The 18,521-nt window shown below is 48.9% G+C and overlaps 1 protein-coding gene across 1 annotated transcript in view; it reads right to left on the bottom strand.

Moving 5' to 3' along the window:
* Nucleotides 1–18,521, bottom strand: part of FURIN (furin, paired basic amino acid cleaving enzyme) — a 292,604-nt gene that overhangs the window by 10,983 nt on the left and 263,100 nt on the right. The window contains exons 13-14 of the mRNA XM_069222641.1: nucleotides 7,321–7,500; nucleotides 6,134–6,258 (exon numbers count right to left, since the gene is read on the bottom strand). Coding sequence (XP_069078742.1) covers nucleotides 6,134–6,258; nucleotides 7,321–7,500 — 305 coding nt within the window. The remainder of the gene's footprint in view (nucleotides 1–6,133; nucleotides 6,259–7,320; nucleotides 7,501–18,521) is intronic.

The raw sequence follows: 18,521 nt of genomic DNA, 5'->3' as shown, positions 1-18,521 counted from the left end.
TATCCATCTGGTTCTACTTAGATCAGAGTCTTCAGTGCAGAAAGTAAACAACTTTCCATTTTTAGGTTGAGCACAAAAGCGCTTTGACCTGTAAGTCTTGTGGGCCTTTAACCACGCCACCTCACGCCCATCACTTTCACTCGTTTCTCGACTTGCCTTTCAAAAATCCTTTGTAATCATTGGTAAATGATTTATGTTTGTCCTGCTTCGAAGGTTTTGTCACCGCCTTGCAGACTGACCGTTTTACATGGATAATTGCATGACTGCTGATATGTTTGACTGAGCAAACTTTTTTATTTTCCCTTTTGTGTGTCTCCTTTGCACTCATGCTCATGTCGATCATGGCGCTTTGAATCAGCTCGCGTATGTCAACTGTTTTTCTTTTCATTTTCAATTTATGTGGCAAGAAAAGCCAAGTTAGGAATTTACAACGCCAATAACTAACTTGAGCAAATGCGAGACCCATTTCATTGCAAATGTATTTTTTTTTTTACTGCTGCAGAATTCGCAACAATGTCTTTATATATTTGATAGTTTTACAAACAGCAAACCAAGCCCAAACAGTGCCAGTGACCTTTCCGGCACCACATCAGAGCGAAGATAGGGTAACGTTCATCACAGAGACCTGGCTCAACCCCGCTTTTGTCCAGGACAATGCCACCTCCGCACCAATCAGCTACAAGATGAAACACTGCCAACAGACAATGAGGCGGCAGCACTATCATCCAAAAAGAATCCATTGTCTGCACCATGCCAATCATGGAACACATGATCTTCCAGCTTCGCCCGGACAACAAAACAACCATCAAAGGCACCCTCACCTACAGACCCCCAGGGCCCGAACCGGCCTCAGTGACGTCACTGCTGATTTCATTACCCCACTCGGATTAGAATCCGAACACTATCTCTTCCTGGGAGACCTAAATTTCCATCTGAATGACCCCACCGACACCAACTCCACAGACGACCTTGAACGATTAGACAACACCAGCCTCAAGCAACTGGTCACAAACCCCACGCACAACGCAGGTAACATGCTGGACCCCATCATCACATCCAGTAACAATCTGTAACAGCCACAACATGGAGCTCACCAGGTCAGAGCATTCCACTGTACAACAACAACAGCGCCCCATCTTGCAACTGGACCAAGGTCACACAACACCAATGAAGCTTGCCCTCAACACAACCCAACACCACTACTGACCTGAGCTGGCAGTGGAGAGCTTCAACTCCTGGATCACCTGTGCTGTCGACCCACCATACCGGCCAGACCACACAGGTCCAACAGACATGCCAAATGGTACACCCTGGAAGTCAGTATGTCAAAATGCAAATGCAAACAGTTTGAAAGTGGCGGACCAGCAGAAACAACACTGACCAGGTCACCTTCAAAGAGGCTCTCAACAACTATCACCACCAGCTCAAAGCCATGAAAAAGGAGGCCTGACACACCCGATCGAGACCAGCACCAACCAAACCAAAGAACTCTACCACTGTCAAAGTCTTCACCCACCCACGTGTGCGCAATCCTGAAAACTCGATTCCACCCCCACAGGAACTCTGCTACGCCCTCGCAGACCACTTCCACAACAAGACAGAAACCATCTACAGTTCGACCTCCAACCAACAGACTGCCCCTGAAACCTACCTACCATGACTGCTGACCACTCTCTCACCGCACAGAAACAGCTCAGCACACCGAACATAAACACTCATGAAATCCATCCATTCTGGAGCACCCACCGACCCATGCCACCACCACCCCATCAACCTAGCAAGAGATGAGATTCCAGCTTACTATCATCCTCAACACCCCCATCACCACAGCCACCTTTCCTGGCACATGGAAACATCAGAGATAAGACCCCTCCCCTCTTCCTCAAGAAACCATCGGCTGACCTCAGCAAACTTCAGAACTATAGTCCCATCACTCTGCTACTATTTCCTGCCAAAGTCCTGGAGAAGGCCATCAACATCCAACTCACCGAACACCTAGAAAGAAACATCCTACTCACAATCAGGATTCAGAAACAACCATAACACCGAGACACCCCTTATAGCGGCAACTGATGACATTTGCATTCTGCTCGACAGAGGAGAATCAGCTGTCCTGATGCTGCTCAACCTCTTCGCAGCTTTCGACAGTCTCCCACCGCACACTCATCCACCGCCTGAGACAGATCAGAATCACAGACGACACACTCCAATAGATGGCATAATTTCTCTAAGGGCGCACCCACAAATTCCAGCTCCCTCCCTTCACTTTGCAGCACAAGCATACCATCTGTGGCTTCCCTCAAGGTTCCTCTCTCAGTACCAATCTCTACATGCCTCTACTCGTGGACACAGTAAGAACCCACAACATCAACATTGTCAACTATGCAGACACCCAGCTCATCCTCTCTCTCTCAGCAGTGTGTGCCGGCACCACCACCAAACTCATGACAAGACTCCAGATGATCCAGAACAGAGCAGCCTGACTGATCCTCAACCTGCCAAAAAGGACCGACATCACCAAGCACCTGAAAGACCTTCACTGACTCCCCATCCAGAAAAGGTGTCAATTCGAGCTCCTGACCCAACCGCTACAAATCCCTCCACGACCAAGGACCCACCTACATGAGCCACCATCTGAGCTTCCATCTACCTCCTAGGAACCTCCACTCACCCAGCCTTCACTCAGTTTCCCCGCATAAATGCTGCTGCATCGGAGCTCACTAGGTCGCTCCTTCTCATACCTCTCCACCAAGTCCTGGAAGGCTCTACCTCTCTAACTCTGCACTTCACCCTTGCAGACACACTTCAGGAAGGGACTCAAAAACTGGCTCTTCGACTGACGCTGCAGCACAGCACCTAGCTACCCGCTCACGTGAGAAGCAGCATTTTATAAATACAGTTTGACTGCTCAAAGTGGGCGGAGATCCATCTCCTCACAGAATGTGAAAAAATTAGGGCTCAGGCTGGATAAGAATCTGCACCTAAACAAGCACATTAGAGTGCCTGTGAAAACATGCAGTTTCAGTCAACTGGGGAAATGCGTATTGCTTTTTTTTAGCTTCCAACATTGATCTTTTGTTTTTAGGGCTATGGTACTTTCAACGATCGACTTTTACAACTCCCTTTATCATGGCAGTCCGGTGTATTCAACAGAGACCAGTGTAAAGACTACGAGGTTCCACATATCCCCATGGACAGGGTACACTTGTTGCTACTGGTCACTTACATCTGCTTGCACAGTATTTGTGAACAAAGCACTAAGCTTGAAGCTGCCCCCATCATTAACATGCTCAGATTTAGTAACGGCTATGTGGGAAGACGTTCTTTAGCAGTTTGTGGAGGTAAGCTGTGAATCTTCCTGTTGAGTAACCGCCAGACCATTAGCAATTTCATTTTTTAAGAAACAAGTTTAAAGCACACCACTATAGGTAACAGTATTCCTAATTTCACATCATAATTTTTCCATTTTGTGGTTACATCTTTTATTTTTGTGACAGTCCAGTCGATCAGTGGTTGACATGCTCTTATGCAGTCCCCGGAGGAATACTGGAAGAGCACTCTCTACCATCCACTACTGGACGTAATAAGAAAATCACTTCAGAGGGCCATGAGAGAACAGCTGACTGGATGGACTGAGAAAGTCAGCGGCCTGTGATGATCTCTAAACTGGTCTTCCCATAGACCTTTCAGGAACTAATCTTCTGGATTCACGGCCTGCTGATGTGCATGCCTTTAAAAGCAAATGTCACCCATCTAATTTCTTATCTGTTCATTTAACCAGCAGCAGTTCCTCCGCTATGGCAGAGGAGCATCTCCCTCTTCCCCCCTCCACTCCTGCGAGCAGCAGAAGCTGCAAACCTTTTACAACAAGGGGATAGTAAACTATGTTTATTATCCTTTCATTGTTAAAGAGGCGGGCCATGTGGGATGACTGGGATGAGAGGAGTGTTCTGTGCACTCCCCTCAGTGCGCATGTGTGTGTTTGGCCAGCCTTCTCAGGCTAGCCAAACACACATGCGCACTGTGTTCTCTCCAGCCCAGCACTCTGTGTTGCCAGGCTGGAGAGGGCAGGCACAGGCTCGGTCTGCCTGTGAGCACCCAGGCTGGGCGCTCCCACCCAATCTTAACACTGCTTTGAGCAGCGTCAGGATTGGCTGCAGGGCAGGCTGGGAGCCTGTGCCTGCTGAGGAGACAGAGGAGCGGCAGCACGCAGGTACGTTTTTATTGTTTTATTTTATTTCTGAGTTTAATGTTTTTGTACCCCCTGCGTGCTGCCGCACCCCTTCAAAGCGCAGCGATCTGAGGCTGGATTTAACATAAAGTAGCCAAGTCTGGATTAAAAAAAAAAAATAAAAAAATAATAATAATATATATATATTTATATTTATTTCAAAAGAAAAAACACACCTCTTCTCCGTGTGGATCCCTGTAATTGAATTTTAATATTCTACAGCTGAGTTACTAACTTTGGAACTGGATGATCAAACTGTGTAGAATGCCTGTCACCACCCCCGTACTAAACAATATTTGATACACAAATATAACCTAGGAAATGCCAGTTCCTTTACCACAACGAGTGAATGGAATGGAGACAAAAGCTGCTTGGAGAACAAAAGCTTGCATGAGGACATGCAAGAGTGAGGAGATTGTGCAACCAACAGTAAAATGTAGCATTTTAGGTAGATTTGACTGGACCAGATGTTTTAAAATACTACTTCATGCTGGTGCTTAGCCTATTTCTATTCACTCAGTGTTTGGTATATAATGTGGCTAGGGAAGCACAACTGCTCATGCAAAGGTCACAAAACGTGGGGCAGACGAGGAAACTGTGATTACAACTCATTGCACCTCACTAGTCCCTATGGATGGATGAGCAAAACACACAAAGGGTGCAAGAGTAGCAAGAGACCTGCATAAGAACACAAACGTGTAGCAGAACACTTAGTTACGAGGAAATAAGCGTCAGCCAGTCTAACCCTTAGTAGGTGCTAATCTCTCAGGCACCTAGAAAAACATGAATGGATGTCAGGAAGCAGGATTAAAGATAGGAGACGTTGCACTCCACACAAAATTGAGTATGTGGGGTACATTGGCGTTGCTTGCTCAAACGTCTCCTGATGCTTTTTTTGCAGATTATTTAATCACAATGAATTTTCACTTATAAACACACGTGTACAGACTTTTGTATACATAAATGAGGGTCAATTTCCAAATGTTTTTGTATCCATCTCTGACAAATTGTAATTTTCTTACATTATTTGTGGTAATCATGCTGGCAGAATGTATAAATGTGCTTTCAATGTGCATGCAGTCTTATACGGGCAGCATACTAGAGAGCTTTTTAGCTAAAAACACTTGGCCTTACTGAATGTGCAAATGTGATTTTTCATCGTAGATCTTATGAGTAAAAGCCAAGAGTGGCTGAAGGTATGGCACATGACATCAGGCCGCAAGTAAGCAGTGAACACTACATGACACGTCCTGTATACATGACCGTCTAGTTTGGGCCAGGGACATCTTAAGGATTTGGGGGGCCCAGGTTTGGAACAATTTTGAATTTATGATCCAGTTTCAGCTCTTTCATACCCTTTGGCCACATCACTGACAGTGCAAAGGCACTTTCTTACCAATTCCAAATGTGTTTCGATCAAATATTCAGGGATAGTGACCTGTGTTTTCAATATGGTATAATATTCAGGGATAGTGACCTGTGTTTTCAATATTGTAACACCGTACCAGCTCACTAACATACTGCAAATAATCTCAGACACCCTCATTTCTCATATGTGAGGTCCTGTTTTGATCTAAAAAGAAACTTTATGGATGTTGCATGAACCAAACACATTTCTCTGCAAAATGGCTGTACAAGACTCACACATCACTCACATTAAAGATAAATGAAAGGGAAGAGGTTTTTAAAACAATATGCTTGAGAATTATTCAAGGTCATAAGAGCAAGACTGTGCAGAAGAGAGCTGGCTCTAACAGGGCCCCCCCTGAAAGGCTGGGCCTTGGGCCAGAACCCACTTTGCCCAGGCCTTAAAACATCTCTGGTTTTGGCCAGTGAGCAGGGAAAGGTTTCTATCTCCCTCGTTTGTTTGCACTGTGTGACTACAAATGCTCCATTACTCACCATAGTTGTTAGCAGTGCCGGTGTTTTCGATTTCCAAGGCCCAGTCTCCAGACGGATCTTCATCCCAGGAATGAGTGGTCATAAAGGCCCAGTCATTGAAGCCTTCGGAGGAGTAGTCATGGGGCCTACCGAAATCACAAAAGGACCCATAAAAATTACAGGCAAGCGGGTTTACCAGACATGTCACAGTGCCCAGGCAGCACAGTCAGTATTACTCCAAGGCCCACCTGACCACTGTGGAGCTCACACGCTATGCACCACGTCTGCCAGACACATCACAAGGGAAAAGACGGTGAAACAAGCAGTATACAAATACTCCTTCCCGATCTTACGACCACATGGTGCAAAGCGAAAGGTCCATGTAACAGCATGAAGCCCTATTACAACCATATAGGTGGCAGCAGGCCAACACCAGTCGCACAGACACAATTGTTCCACCAGCAGGGACTGACCTACAGAAGGTTCCCAGCAGCACAACATCCCTAAGCGTTGAAGCGCAGTGGTGGCACAATATGACCTCCCTGGTAGTGGACATCATGTGTGCCCTAAAGCATGCGCCTTCTGGGATCTCTAAAGGGGCGCACTGCACTCTCCCCACCTGGCTCAGTACAAGTGGCACAACAAGACTCCCATCCTCAGCAGCACCATGCAGTTACCACTACAAAATCCCACTTAAAGAGCACCCCTGAAAATGGCAAAAATAGCATACCACCTTCCACTTACCCCTCTTCTGCCACACACAACATACTCCTCTGCACTTCAGCTCAATGGCGACTAAAGTATTCCCTTCTCTTCCCATCTTTCCCCTCCGTTGTCCCCCATGGACTGTGCGCAGGATGCACAACTTTCTCCACCCTCCCGAAGTAGCATGAAAATGGCACACCAAAGGTTTAGGGTGTACTTCCGGCAGGACAGCACTCTCTTCACAATAACAAGCAGGCAGCATGCAAATGGCACTGCAGGTTTTGGCAAAGTATTTTGCCACAGGAGCACACATGCTGCAAGTCTGATTGTTTTTGCATTCAGACTACGGGGAGCAGCAGGATTTTTGGTTCTAGAAACATTTAAATGGAAAACATGGCACACAGAAAATGCAGACACGGCTTGACCAAAACAGCCCACACTCATGTTCATCATCCCACCCCACGCTGCTCTCTTGCTCCAACTGGAAGTGAAGAACCCCGTACCTGGGAGCCAGGAGAGTAGAACGTGTTCCTGTAGGGCTGACCAGATATATGGTCAGATCTCCACGGCGGTTGTAAGACAGGGTCAGCCGCGCCTGTGCATGCTCCAACCTGCTGATGTAATTGGAGGTCCCAAAGCAGGCATCCACCTTCCGCCTCACTTCCAACCGACTGCCGATCTCCCTGTGCAAAGAAAGCAAAAAAGAAACCTGAATAATCAGAATAAACACTAAATTCTCACACGATGCACTCTCCTGGTGCCCAGTGCTGTTTCTGGGTGTACGGACGTTATCCACACATCATGCAGCAGAGTACAGTCTGTAGAGCATCTGCACTGCACCAGTAGTACTAGAACAGTGCACACTTGATGGCTCCTGGTCATATAGTTGTCTAAGCGTTTGCCACCTTGACAGGTTTTCCAGATGACATTATATTGAGAGCTCACACTACAGAAATATATACTATATTAAAAATGTCATATAGAGCTTAGCTTTCACCTGAAGGCTCGTAGCGCTAAGACTTCTGCGCAATCTCTAAACTCAATTCCTGGCATCATCCTGCACATCCATCTTCCCCAAATGCCAGATATTGTCGTTGGAATTAGGGGTACGCAGGGAACTTGAAGGACTGCTTAAAGGATTTTAAATGAAGAATGAACACTAAAAGGGGCCCTTCAAAAATGTGTCTTCGGACAGCGTTTTTTGCGTTTTAAAATAAACACAGCCAAATATATTCCCTATGCTTTGGAGAAGTTACTAGAAAAACTGTTCTATCACCACTGGCACCTGGCCATTTAAGGACACATCTATAGCCAGGGCTCCTTGAATTATGCGTCATGGTAAATTATGCGTCAAGATAAAGTCAATTATGTGGCGCAAAACCAACACATTTTGTGATAGTAATAGTTTGTCATATTTGTAGAGAGCCACCCGGGCTCTCCTATGCTTTGTTGCCCTTGTGGGCACGAGGGCAGGTTTGCAGCATGACTGTATAAAAAGTAAAGGCGGAGCTGTGGAGAGCAGACTCCACGTGTATGCCATCCCGGTGTCCGTGTCTTCCTTCCGAGTGACCGGGGCGAAGGCCCGAGTATACATTGACAACGAGCGGGATCACAAAAAAAACCAAAAAAAATAGCGAACAGAACCGAACTCACGCTCCGGTCGACACATCACCAGCATTCAACTGCACCCCCTCCTGCGCCCCCTGTGTGTTCCCTCGCTGGCTGCAGGACGAGGTGTGCGGCGCGTGTGAGGCCTCCGACACCATAAGCACACGACGTGCAGCGCGGACGGTGGGCGGGTCAGCTGGATCCTCGGGGGCTGGCACACGTGATCGCTCGCCAGGCCGGGTGTGGAGCGAGAAGCCTATTTGGCCGACACCGGAGAGGATTTCACCACAGAGTTCCCAAGACGTGGTGAGGAGGTGACAGAACCCCAAGGGCGCCTGCTGCAGTGCCTGTAGGAAGTCAACGGCCACACGCAAGAAGACATATCTCTCCTCGCAGCATCAAGGAGAGGAGAGGAAAGCACCACGTGGAGAGGAGCAGGGGCCCCATGCTCCTGGACTCCCTGAAAAGACCAAAACTAAATACAGTAAGGAGTAGTGAAAGGAGGTGGCTGGCCATTGTGGGAAAAGACTCAGTGCCCCACCCCCCTCATATTACAAACCAGACCACAAGCCCTGCACTTGGGATTTCTGGCAATCAAGCCTTAAAAAAAAAAAAAAAAAAAAAAAAGACGAACAACTAAGGACATCAAATAAGGAGAGAAAGAGGCGGATTAGCAACATGAGTGCACCACAGCAGGAAAATGCACCGCATCCAGTGCCCACCGCCCCCAGCGCCCACTCAGCGGTTGCTACGCTACCCCCATTCAGTCAGCTAACAGACCCCGCCACAGCGGCACCACAATGGCGCCTGTGGTTAGGTCGTTTGGACAATTAATTTTGTGCCACGAGAGAGACGGATGGGGCAGTCCGCAGGTCTCTGATGCTACTGATGGGAGGTGACGAACTCCACTAACTTTTTGACTCGCTCCCTGACACGGGTGACAGGATGGATTATGAATCTGCGGTGGCTGCGCTAAATAAGCATTTTGATCCCCAACTCAACCCGGATTACGAGAGTTTTAAACTGCGACATGCCCAACAAACAGATGTTGTCAGTCGACATGTTCTATGCTCTGCTACGGAAGTTAGCCAGCACGTGTGTAGGCCTGAACCTGCATGAGGAGATCAGAGCCCAGATCATCCAGGGGTGCCAGTCCAACATGCTCTGGAAGCTGATCATGCGCTAACCAGGTATTTCCCTAGACGAGATTTTGATATTGGCACACTCCCACGAACTATCTGCCGTCCGTGTGGAAGCCCTTCAAGGGGCACGAACATAGGTCAGTGAGTGGGTGCCCGGCGAGAGGGAAGCCATGCAACCGGTGTGGCAAGAACAATCATTTTGCCAAGATGTGCAGGGCGGGAAAAGGCAGACAAGAGCAGTCAAACGGGAAAGAGATCAAGGTTAGGAATGTCAGCACTGAGGACAACAAACCAAGAGGGCAGGTGACCGCCAGAGTGCCAGTTTTAGAAGAGGATGAGGACATTTTCGTAATTTCGTTCACTGGGTGGAGGCAGAACAAAAGGCAACCACCCCCTATGAGTACGGTGAGGATCAAGTACACACCCGCTACAGTGCTCATAGACACTGGGGCATTAGTCAATGTGATGGACGATGCCATGTATAGACAGCTGTCCCCAAAACCATGTCTAACTCAGAGTACCACCAAAATATACACCTACGGGGGACGCAACCCGCTTCCCCTGAAAGGGAGGATTGAGGTATCTGTGATCAACGGCCAGCTCTCGACTGGGGCAAAGTTCAACGTAGTGGCTGGTGACCGAGGCACCCTGCTGGGGTGCCAAACGGCAGAAGATCTAGAATTAGTATTCTTTGCGCGTCAGGAGTATGAGTCGCATACAGAGTTTCTTCTCAGTGAGTTCTAGCAGCTATTTGCAGGGCTGGGGCGACTCAAAAGCAAGAGTGTCAAGCTGCACATCGACCCGAAGGTAATGGCGGTGGCGCTGAGACACCGTCAGGTGCCTTTCCATCTACGACAGGCTGTGGATAAGGAATTACAGTTGTTGGAGGACCAAGGCGTGATTGAAAAGGTGGATGGACCCACCCCATGGGTTTCACCCTCAGTGATTGCGCACAGGCAACCGGGGGCCATACATCTTTGCGTGGACATGTGTCTACCAAATAAAGCCATTCGAAGAGAGCGACACATCACGCCCACCATGGACGATATAATTGAAGAACTTAATGGCGCACAGTGGTTCTCTAAGCTAGAACTAAATTCCGGCTATCACCAGCTAGAGCTCCACAGAGACAGCAGGAACATCACATCCTTTTCGACACATGTAGGACTAAGACGCTACAAAAGGCTAAGCTTCGGGATGTCCTCAGCAGCTGAGGTGTTCCAAAACACCATTAGAGAAACACTATTGGGACTGTCAGGGGTAATCAACCTCAGTGATGACATTTTAATCTATTCCAAGACAGGCGAGGAGCATCATCAACACTTGAGAGCTACCCTACAGAGGCTTGCGGACGCAGGTCTCACACTGCACAAACGTAGGTGTGCGTTCTATCAGACATCCATTGAGTTCTTTGGGTACATCTTCTCCAAGGAAGGTCTGAGGGTGGACCTGCGTAAGGCGGATGCCATTCGCCAAGCCCAGATTCCGCAGAATGCCACGGAAGTCAGAAGTTTCTTGGGGATGGCCATATACTGTGGCAGGTTCATACCCCAGCTGGCCATGATGACCGAGCCTCTCCAACAGCTTACCAAAGTGTCACAACGGTGGGAATGGAGCCCGACTGCAGATATGGCATTCCACAATGTGAAGGCAGCGCTACTGGACAAGTCAACCATGGCTTATTTCAACCCCCAAAAATGAACTGAGGTTGTGTTGGATGCCAGCCCGGTAGGTTTGGGAGCAGTTCTTATGCAGGAGCAGCGGCATCAGGAGTGGGCCCCTGTTGCATATGCCAGCCGAGCCCTGTCAGCTGTAGAGACCAGTCATGCCCAAATAGAAAGAGAGGTGTTGGCGATCCGATGGGCATGCAAACATTTCCACCTGTACGTCTATGGGCATGAATTCCAGGTGGTGACAGACCACAAACCACTGGTGTCGCTGTTTGACGGGAGCGCGCGTTTGGCCCCACCGAGGATCGAATGATAGGCTGTTTTGCTCCAACCTTACAGATTTAGAGTCATCTACTGGCCTGGTGTGAATAACCCAGCCGATTATTTAATGTAGACACCCGTCTGCAAGTGCACAAGAAGGGGACAAAGAGAACACCGAGGTGTTTGTGAACATGGTCATCCAATACGCCTGCCCGACAGCTTTGACAGTGGAAGACATTGTTCAGGCTACAGAAATGGATCTGGTGCTCAACTGAGTCAAGGAAGCGCTTGGTAGAAGGCAGTGGAAACACTTCTTAGGAAGAGCCGAGGCGGCCGACTTGGAAGACAAAAAAGCCATGCAAGGAATGTGGAAAGTACGGGACGAGTTTTCTGTGGGCAGTGAAAGTCTGGTTCTCAGGGGGAGAAGAATAGTGCTGCCTCTGCATCTATGGCATCGAGTGGTGGAACTTGCTCATCAAGGAGCAGCTAAGACGAAGGCGCGGCTCAGAGCCAAGGTGTGGTTCCCAGGTATGGACGCAATAGTGGACACCATGGTCGGGAGCTGCCATTCATGCATAATCACCTCTGTGGAGCCACCTGTCTGTCCCGTAATCACTGAACCTCCTAGCCAGAAGCCATGGTCTAAGTTGAGTATGAACTTCAGAAGTTTTCCTGACGGGAGACTGACAGTGGTCATGCTGGATTCATGCACAAAATTCTGTGGTAGAGGTTGTGGCGTCCACCTCTTGAGAACGTGAGACCGGTGTTGGATAGGACTTTTGCTGTATTTGGCTTCCGGACGAAGTCAGAACTGACAACGGACCCCCTTTTCATGGACAAGAGTTCCTGTCATACCTCGATAAACTTGCTATACGCCACCGTAAGATCATGCCATATTGGCCCCAGGCCAATGGGGGACGTGGAAAGATTTATGAGAATCCTCAGCAGTGCATTACGGATTGGTGTTGAACTAAAGGAAGATGGAGAACAGTGCCTCCACCAATTCTTGAGAGCTTATCGGCAGACACCCCACAGCACGACTGGCTGTGCACCAGCAGCCCTGCTGTTCAAGACAGCACCGCAAGACTTCATTCCGGCAGATCCCAGCTGGGAATCTCCCTAACTGGACGTGGAAGCTACTCAGCAATGCCAGCAGCTGATGAACCGAAAGGCCAGTGAAAGGAGGCGCACCAGTACGCATGGACTTCAAATGGGTGATCGTGTGGTGGTGAAGGGGGAAGTTTCAGACACCATTTGAGCCGGAGGTGTGGGAGGTAGTGTCAGTCCGAGGCTCCATGGTAACCGCCTGTCGTGGCGAGCGACGAGTGGCAAGAAATGCCTCGCACTTCAAACAAGCTGGTGTCTTACCGGCAGCAGAATGAGAGGAAGAGGAAGTGGGGGGGATGCCGGTACATCTGAAGGCAGCATTGATGGTCTGGCTGGTACCCAAGAGGTGCGACCCACCAACAAGGCTATCCAATCAGGTGACATGTGCAACAGCGGAGTGGCCAGTCGGAGTGAGAGGTATCATCTCTGACCCAATCCTGCACAGAGTAGTCAACCAAGGGACTTTGTCTGTTGAGCAATGGCCATGTGGACAGTACATTCTTCCTGCCAGGATATAGACGTTAAACCTCCCCACCAGCTGAGCAGAGGAAAGTAATCATATTCATGCATTCGTGTGTATCGGTTTATGTTTTCTTTGAGTCTGGTTTACTGTCTTAGTCTTTCTCATGGAAACATGGGAGGGATGTATAAAGCCACCCGGGCTCTCCTATACTTTGTTGCCCTTGCGAGGGCTCGTTTGCAGCGTGACTGTATAAAAAGTAAAGGCGGAGCTGCGGAGAGCAGACTCCACGTGTACGCCATCCCAGTGTCCGTGTCTTCCTTCCGAGTGACCAGGGCGAAGGCCCGAGTCTACAATATTTACACTTGCTAGCTCGCCTGGGTATTGGTTGCACCTCATTGGTACCAGTTTAATGTACAAGTATATCAGCTAGCAACAGAAAGGTGACCAGTCACCCTTGGCAAAGGGCCTCCCACTGCCCGGCACAACACATGTTGCTGCATTTTTAGTAATTTTTGAACCGTTTGAGCGAGACAATTTGTTTGTTTGTTCAAGTCTTCAGGTTATGCAGAAGATGACGGATTATGTGGCAAAATGCGGCAAATCTATAATTATGCAAAAATGAACACGGCCCCACAATCGCATAATCCCAGTGGCCCTGTCTATATTCTCTCACAAATCTGCATATCAACCATGATGAAAAAGCAACTTTAAGCCTTCCACACTCACACACACAGAGTGCCCAATAGGCAAAGTTGCCTGGAAACATAACGAACACCTCAAACAGACCAAAGGGCATCAGTTCCACCCAGCAGAATAAAAGAAACGTCAGTGGCCTTTGATGTTCTCATCCGCGCACATAGTGCTCTAAAAAAAAAAAAAAAAAAAAAAAACACAGCAGGATGTAGTCCCCACCATCCAATGCAATCAATCACTAAATAATACTGTAGTCGAGCCACCTCTGAACAATATGAAACAGAATCGATACAATGGCGACAGACCACTCGGCTTCCGGTCAACGAGTATCCTAGAACCACAACGAGGGCCCAGACCCTGAAAGAGCTACAGAACGATACTTTAATAACTAAACAAACGCACGGAAACTAATGCCCTGTGACTAGACATCTTGTATGTGGGCGATCATGGTCCCGAGAGCGTGGGACAAAACCATCAAATCCATTCATTCATTAGGCCAAAATGATTCCTCTTGTATACGCGTTCGGAGGCAGTACCAAGAAGGACTAAAACAGGCAGCTGGCACTTTCCTGGCACTGCCACTTCTGCTTGAAGCTCCGCACAACTGCCCGGAGGCGGCCGAAGCGGGTTGATTTATGAGCTCAAGTCTTTAAAAACACATTTGTCGAAGGATAGCGCTGGCATGTGTGTTCTGAACAAGAAGAACGTGCACCTGCCTCTGCTTTCCAATAATATCAGCGTCCTGGAAGCGGTACAAGGCTATTGTACACCTAGTACAAGGATGCAAGATGGACAAATTACAACTAGAGGCACCCGGCCAAGGAAACACTGCAGGAGCCCATGGAAATCCGTCTGGACGCCTTGCTGCAACGGCCAGTAACAAGCCGAGACTGAAGACTGCTCACAACTCGCATGGCTCCTTGTACCCGAGCAAAAAAATAAATCAATAAACCACGTAACGTACCCTACAGCAGCAGGGAGGTGAAGCAGCCCGCCAAAACGGACAACACTGGATTAAATGCAATGCTGGCTAACGAGGTCCCCCTTTCAGCAGCAAGGGCCAGGACCACCTTGTTCACAACAGCTTGAGTAACAATTGCGCCTCTGCTCAGCCTACTTTGGATCTCAGTGTGGCTGTACCCTATCAAGCGTAGGGCATCAGGTGTGCACAGACGATGGGTGCTGTGAAGGTGGTGGCAGAAAGATGGTTAAGTGTGTGCGGAATGCAGCGTGCTGCAGGGTGTCCCACTAACGGGAGAAGAATAGGACTAGACCGTTGAAATCAGTCAAAATAACCACAGCTGGTATGTTTATTGGGGTGCCCGACAGTGGGCGGCTGGCATGCTTTCGCAAGTGTAGGGCTTGTGGTATGCTTGCTCGGAGAGGAGGCCAGGCATGACCATTGGCCATGTGTGCACCAGGCAGGAACCCAGGAAGCTGCACAGGGGAGGAGTATGGCTGTGAGAATGTTAGCCTGTGCATGAAGAGCAGGTCTGTAGAAATGGCTGCATGGTGGCAAAGCCACCGGAGGTTAACTTGAAGTATGGTGTGGGGCTTTGTGAATGCACACAAGGGGGTACCTGGGAGAAAGCCTACAAGTATCCCTGCATGGGCGAATGCAGCAGGTGTGCTTTTCCGGACGTGGGAAGGAATTCATTTTTTATGACGAGTACAAAGCGAGAAAAAACATCCACCGTAGTAGGTTGGTGATACTAATACGGCGATGAGCTCGGTCTGTGCAACCGCAGCAACAAAATAAGCCCTCTTCGGCGGAAGCATACTTACAAACCTGCTCAGGGGCGTAGGAGACACAACATTTCTGGGGGGGGACAGGGACAACCTTGAGGTGGGCCCCCTGCACAAAGTTTGCACCCAGAAGGGTTGCCGTGGGGGGTGGGGGGGTGGCTGGGGGGGGTGTTGGGAGGAGGCGGTCGCCTCCAGTCGAGTCCTGTGCGGCCATCAATTCCCTGTCTGCTGGGCCCCTGGCTGCCTATTAGGCAGCGACAAGCTCTGTGCTGCTGTTCGCCTGTGTGAAGTCCTAAGAGGCATGTACTGCCTGCTGGGCGCAGTGTTTCCTGTCGATTCCTGTGCTGCCTGCAATGCACTGTGCTGCCTGTTAGGAGCTTTCTTTTTAGTCAGGCTGTGTCAGTCTCTGGCCCCCCGCCTGCCTGTGAAGGTCAGTAAGGCCTAGGATTGCTGCTAGGTCCTTGTCTGACTGTCAAGTGGCAGTCTCTGTGCTGCCGCCTTCCTGTGAACTGCTGTGCTGTCTGACGGGGCCGGCCTCAGTGCTGGTGGCGCCCTGTGCAACATTGTTTGTTGGCACCCCCCAGTGACCACCTCTGCCACGGATTCCCTCACTACCATCCATCACCACTCTCTCTCAGATGCATTTCATTCGTTTTATAGCACCACTCATACCGGGAAATATCCCTTACAAGGCAATCAATGCAATGCAATGCATTGACCACGCTGCCATTACCACAGATATGGGGCTAGCATGGTGGGGTAGGTTTTAGGGAACAGGGTGGGGGTCATGTAGTATTTAGGACAGAGCGGAGTAGGTTTTAGGGTTCAGGGGGGCAGAGGCGTCAAGGTAGTTTTTAGGGCAGTTCAGGGTAGGTTTTAGGGTTCAGACTGGGGGCTGGGTAGTTTTAAGGACAGGGCAGGGTTACTTTTAGGGCTCAGGGCGGGAGGTTTAGGGCAGGGGCAGTTATAAGTGATTGGGCAGGGTGGAGTATGGTATCAGATGTAAGGGGGCAGGGCGGGGAGAATTTACCACGCATGTTCCTTTACCAAACATTCTTTTACAGCAATTTGTTGTAAGGGCATGAGTAGTAAAGACACGGTCGTTGTTGAAACCGCAATGTTAAGGCATGCATGATATACGTATGTGTTGTTCCATCATTCAGCCCTCATACCAGTCTAGGGTGTCAAAGCACTTTATATCACACAGACATTACGCAGAGACAATCATCATATATGTGTAAATCAGTGTATATGAAATGTTACATAGAACAGAGGACTACAAGGTGTTGGTGTCATAGGTCATCCATACTGGTAGCAGGTATAGTTTGAGTGCTTTATCTAGAGAAGCGCAAACTCTGAATTAAAAACATAACACCATGGTTGGGGACTCTTTAATATTAAGAATTGATTTACGCTCAAATTAACTTGTTTTGCAACATTAAGTTAATTAAAAAGTGGGGGGAAATCATAGCGCTCTAATCTATACCTTGATGTTTGCATGCAGCTCTTTGATGAGTTCATTGCTCACTGTTCTATATTCAGTTTTAATTTATAAATTGCAGGTGACAAAAAAGGAGCGGGCTCTCTGATGTAGGAAGCTGGCCTGGTGTGTGGTGAGTACCTATGGTATTATCACCTTATACCAGGTCCAGGTATCCCCTTATTAGTGAAGTGTAGACAGTGTCTGTAGCTGTGGATGAGCAGCCAAGACTTATTTACGACACATGCAAAGATCATGCAATACCACTGTAGTCACACAGCACTTACACACATGAAAGAAACGTGTGTTACGAAATTAAAGGTTCCTTATTACAGTACCACAAACACTAAAAAACTAGATAGGCAATACTCCAATAGGATGTAAGTAGCACACTGTTATATGTACAGTAGCAATCAGAAATTGGCATAAAAAGCAATAGAAAACAGTGAAAAGCAATAGGCAACACTGAAGGCCTAGAGGGGACCAGACCATATACTTAAAAAGTGGAATGCGAAAGCCGGGTCCCCATGCAAGGAAGTGTAATCAGTAGAGGAGAGCTGCGGGAACTGGGAAACCCCAAAGGTAAGTACCAGAATGCCCCCCAGCGACCATGAGAAAAGAGGTAAGTTACTGGTTTTTCCCCAAACCCACCAAAAGGATTTCAGAGAAGGATATTACAAAACGCAGGCAAGACTGCAAAAAAACTAGAGGTGGATCCTGGAAGAGGAAGACCTGGGAAATAAGGGGACCAAATCCAGTTTACGTAGGAGTGTCAGGTTGTGACAGGAGCCACTACCCGCCCATCTGTGGATGCAGGAGTTGGTGGACGGGGAGACGAAGACGGTCAGCAATGCAGCACTGGAGCAGATGAAGAGCTCCTAGGTGATGCAGTCGATGTCCCACGCCGAATGAAGAATTGCAGTCAGTCTGTGGTGTGGAAAACCCACCAGCAAGCCTTGGCAAAGACAAATGCCGCAGTAGGACAAAAGTGGAGCTGCCGGGGACCAGCAAGGTCCAGGGGGACTCAACCCATGGAGGGGAGTCCCAGGTGACCCTCAGCAAGGCAGAGAGTCTGGAGAAGGAGAGGCAGCCCCCACAAAAGACCTACAGGCAAGGAGCCCAGGAGCTGCAGAGAGGCCCACGCAGCACACCTGGAGAGAGGTCCTACGTCGCAGGTGAAGCGCGTTGAGGGCTGTGCTTCACAGAGAAGAGTGCTGGGGCCACATGGAGCCTGAAGATCCCTTGGAGGAGATAACAACAGGCCTTGGTAACTGCAAGAGACGCGGTGCATGGGGGTACTGTCCTGCATGGTAAGGCAAGGACCTACCGACTCCAAAGTTGGACAGCTGGTAGAGATGACCAAGGAGACCACTCCAGACTACCACGCCTGATTCAGGATCCACGCAGCTCAAGAGGAGAGGAGATCCACGTAGCCTGTGGTTGTTGCAGTTGGTGCCTGCGGATGCAGCTAAGTGACTCCTTCACTCCAAGGAATTTTCCTTCTTTCTTCTCATGCAGAATGAAGACTTGCTGC

The sequence above is a fragment of the Pleurodeles waltl genome, chromosome 3_1 (assembly GCF_031143425.1).
Source record: "Pleurodeles waltl isolate 20211129_DDA chromosome 3_1, aPleWal1.hap1.20221129, whole genome shotgun sequence".
Taxonomy (NCBI): Eukaryota; Metazoa; Chordata; class Amphibia; order Caudata; family Salamandridae; genus Pleurodeles; species Pleurodeles waltl.
Note: the sequence above shows the minus strand (reverse complement) of the source record. Positions and strands in the feature narration are given on the sequence as shown.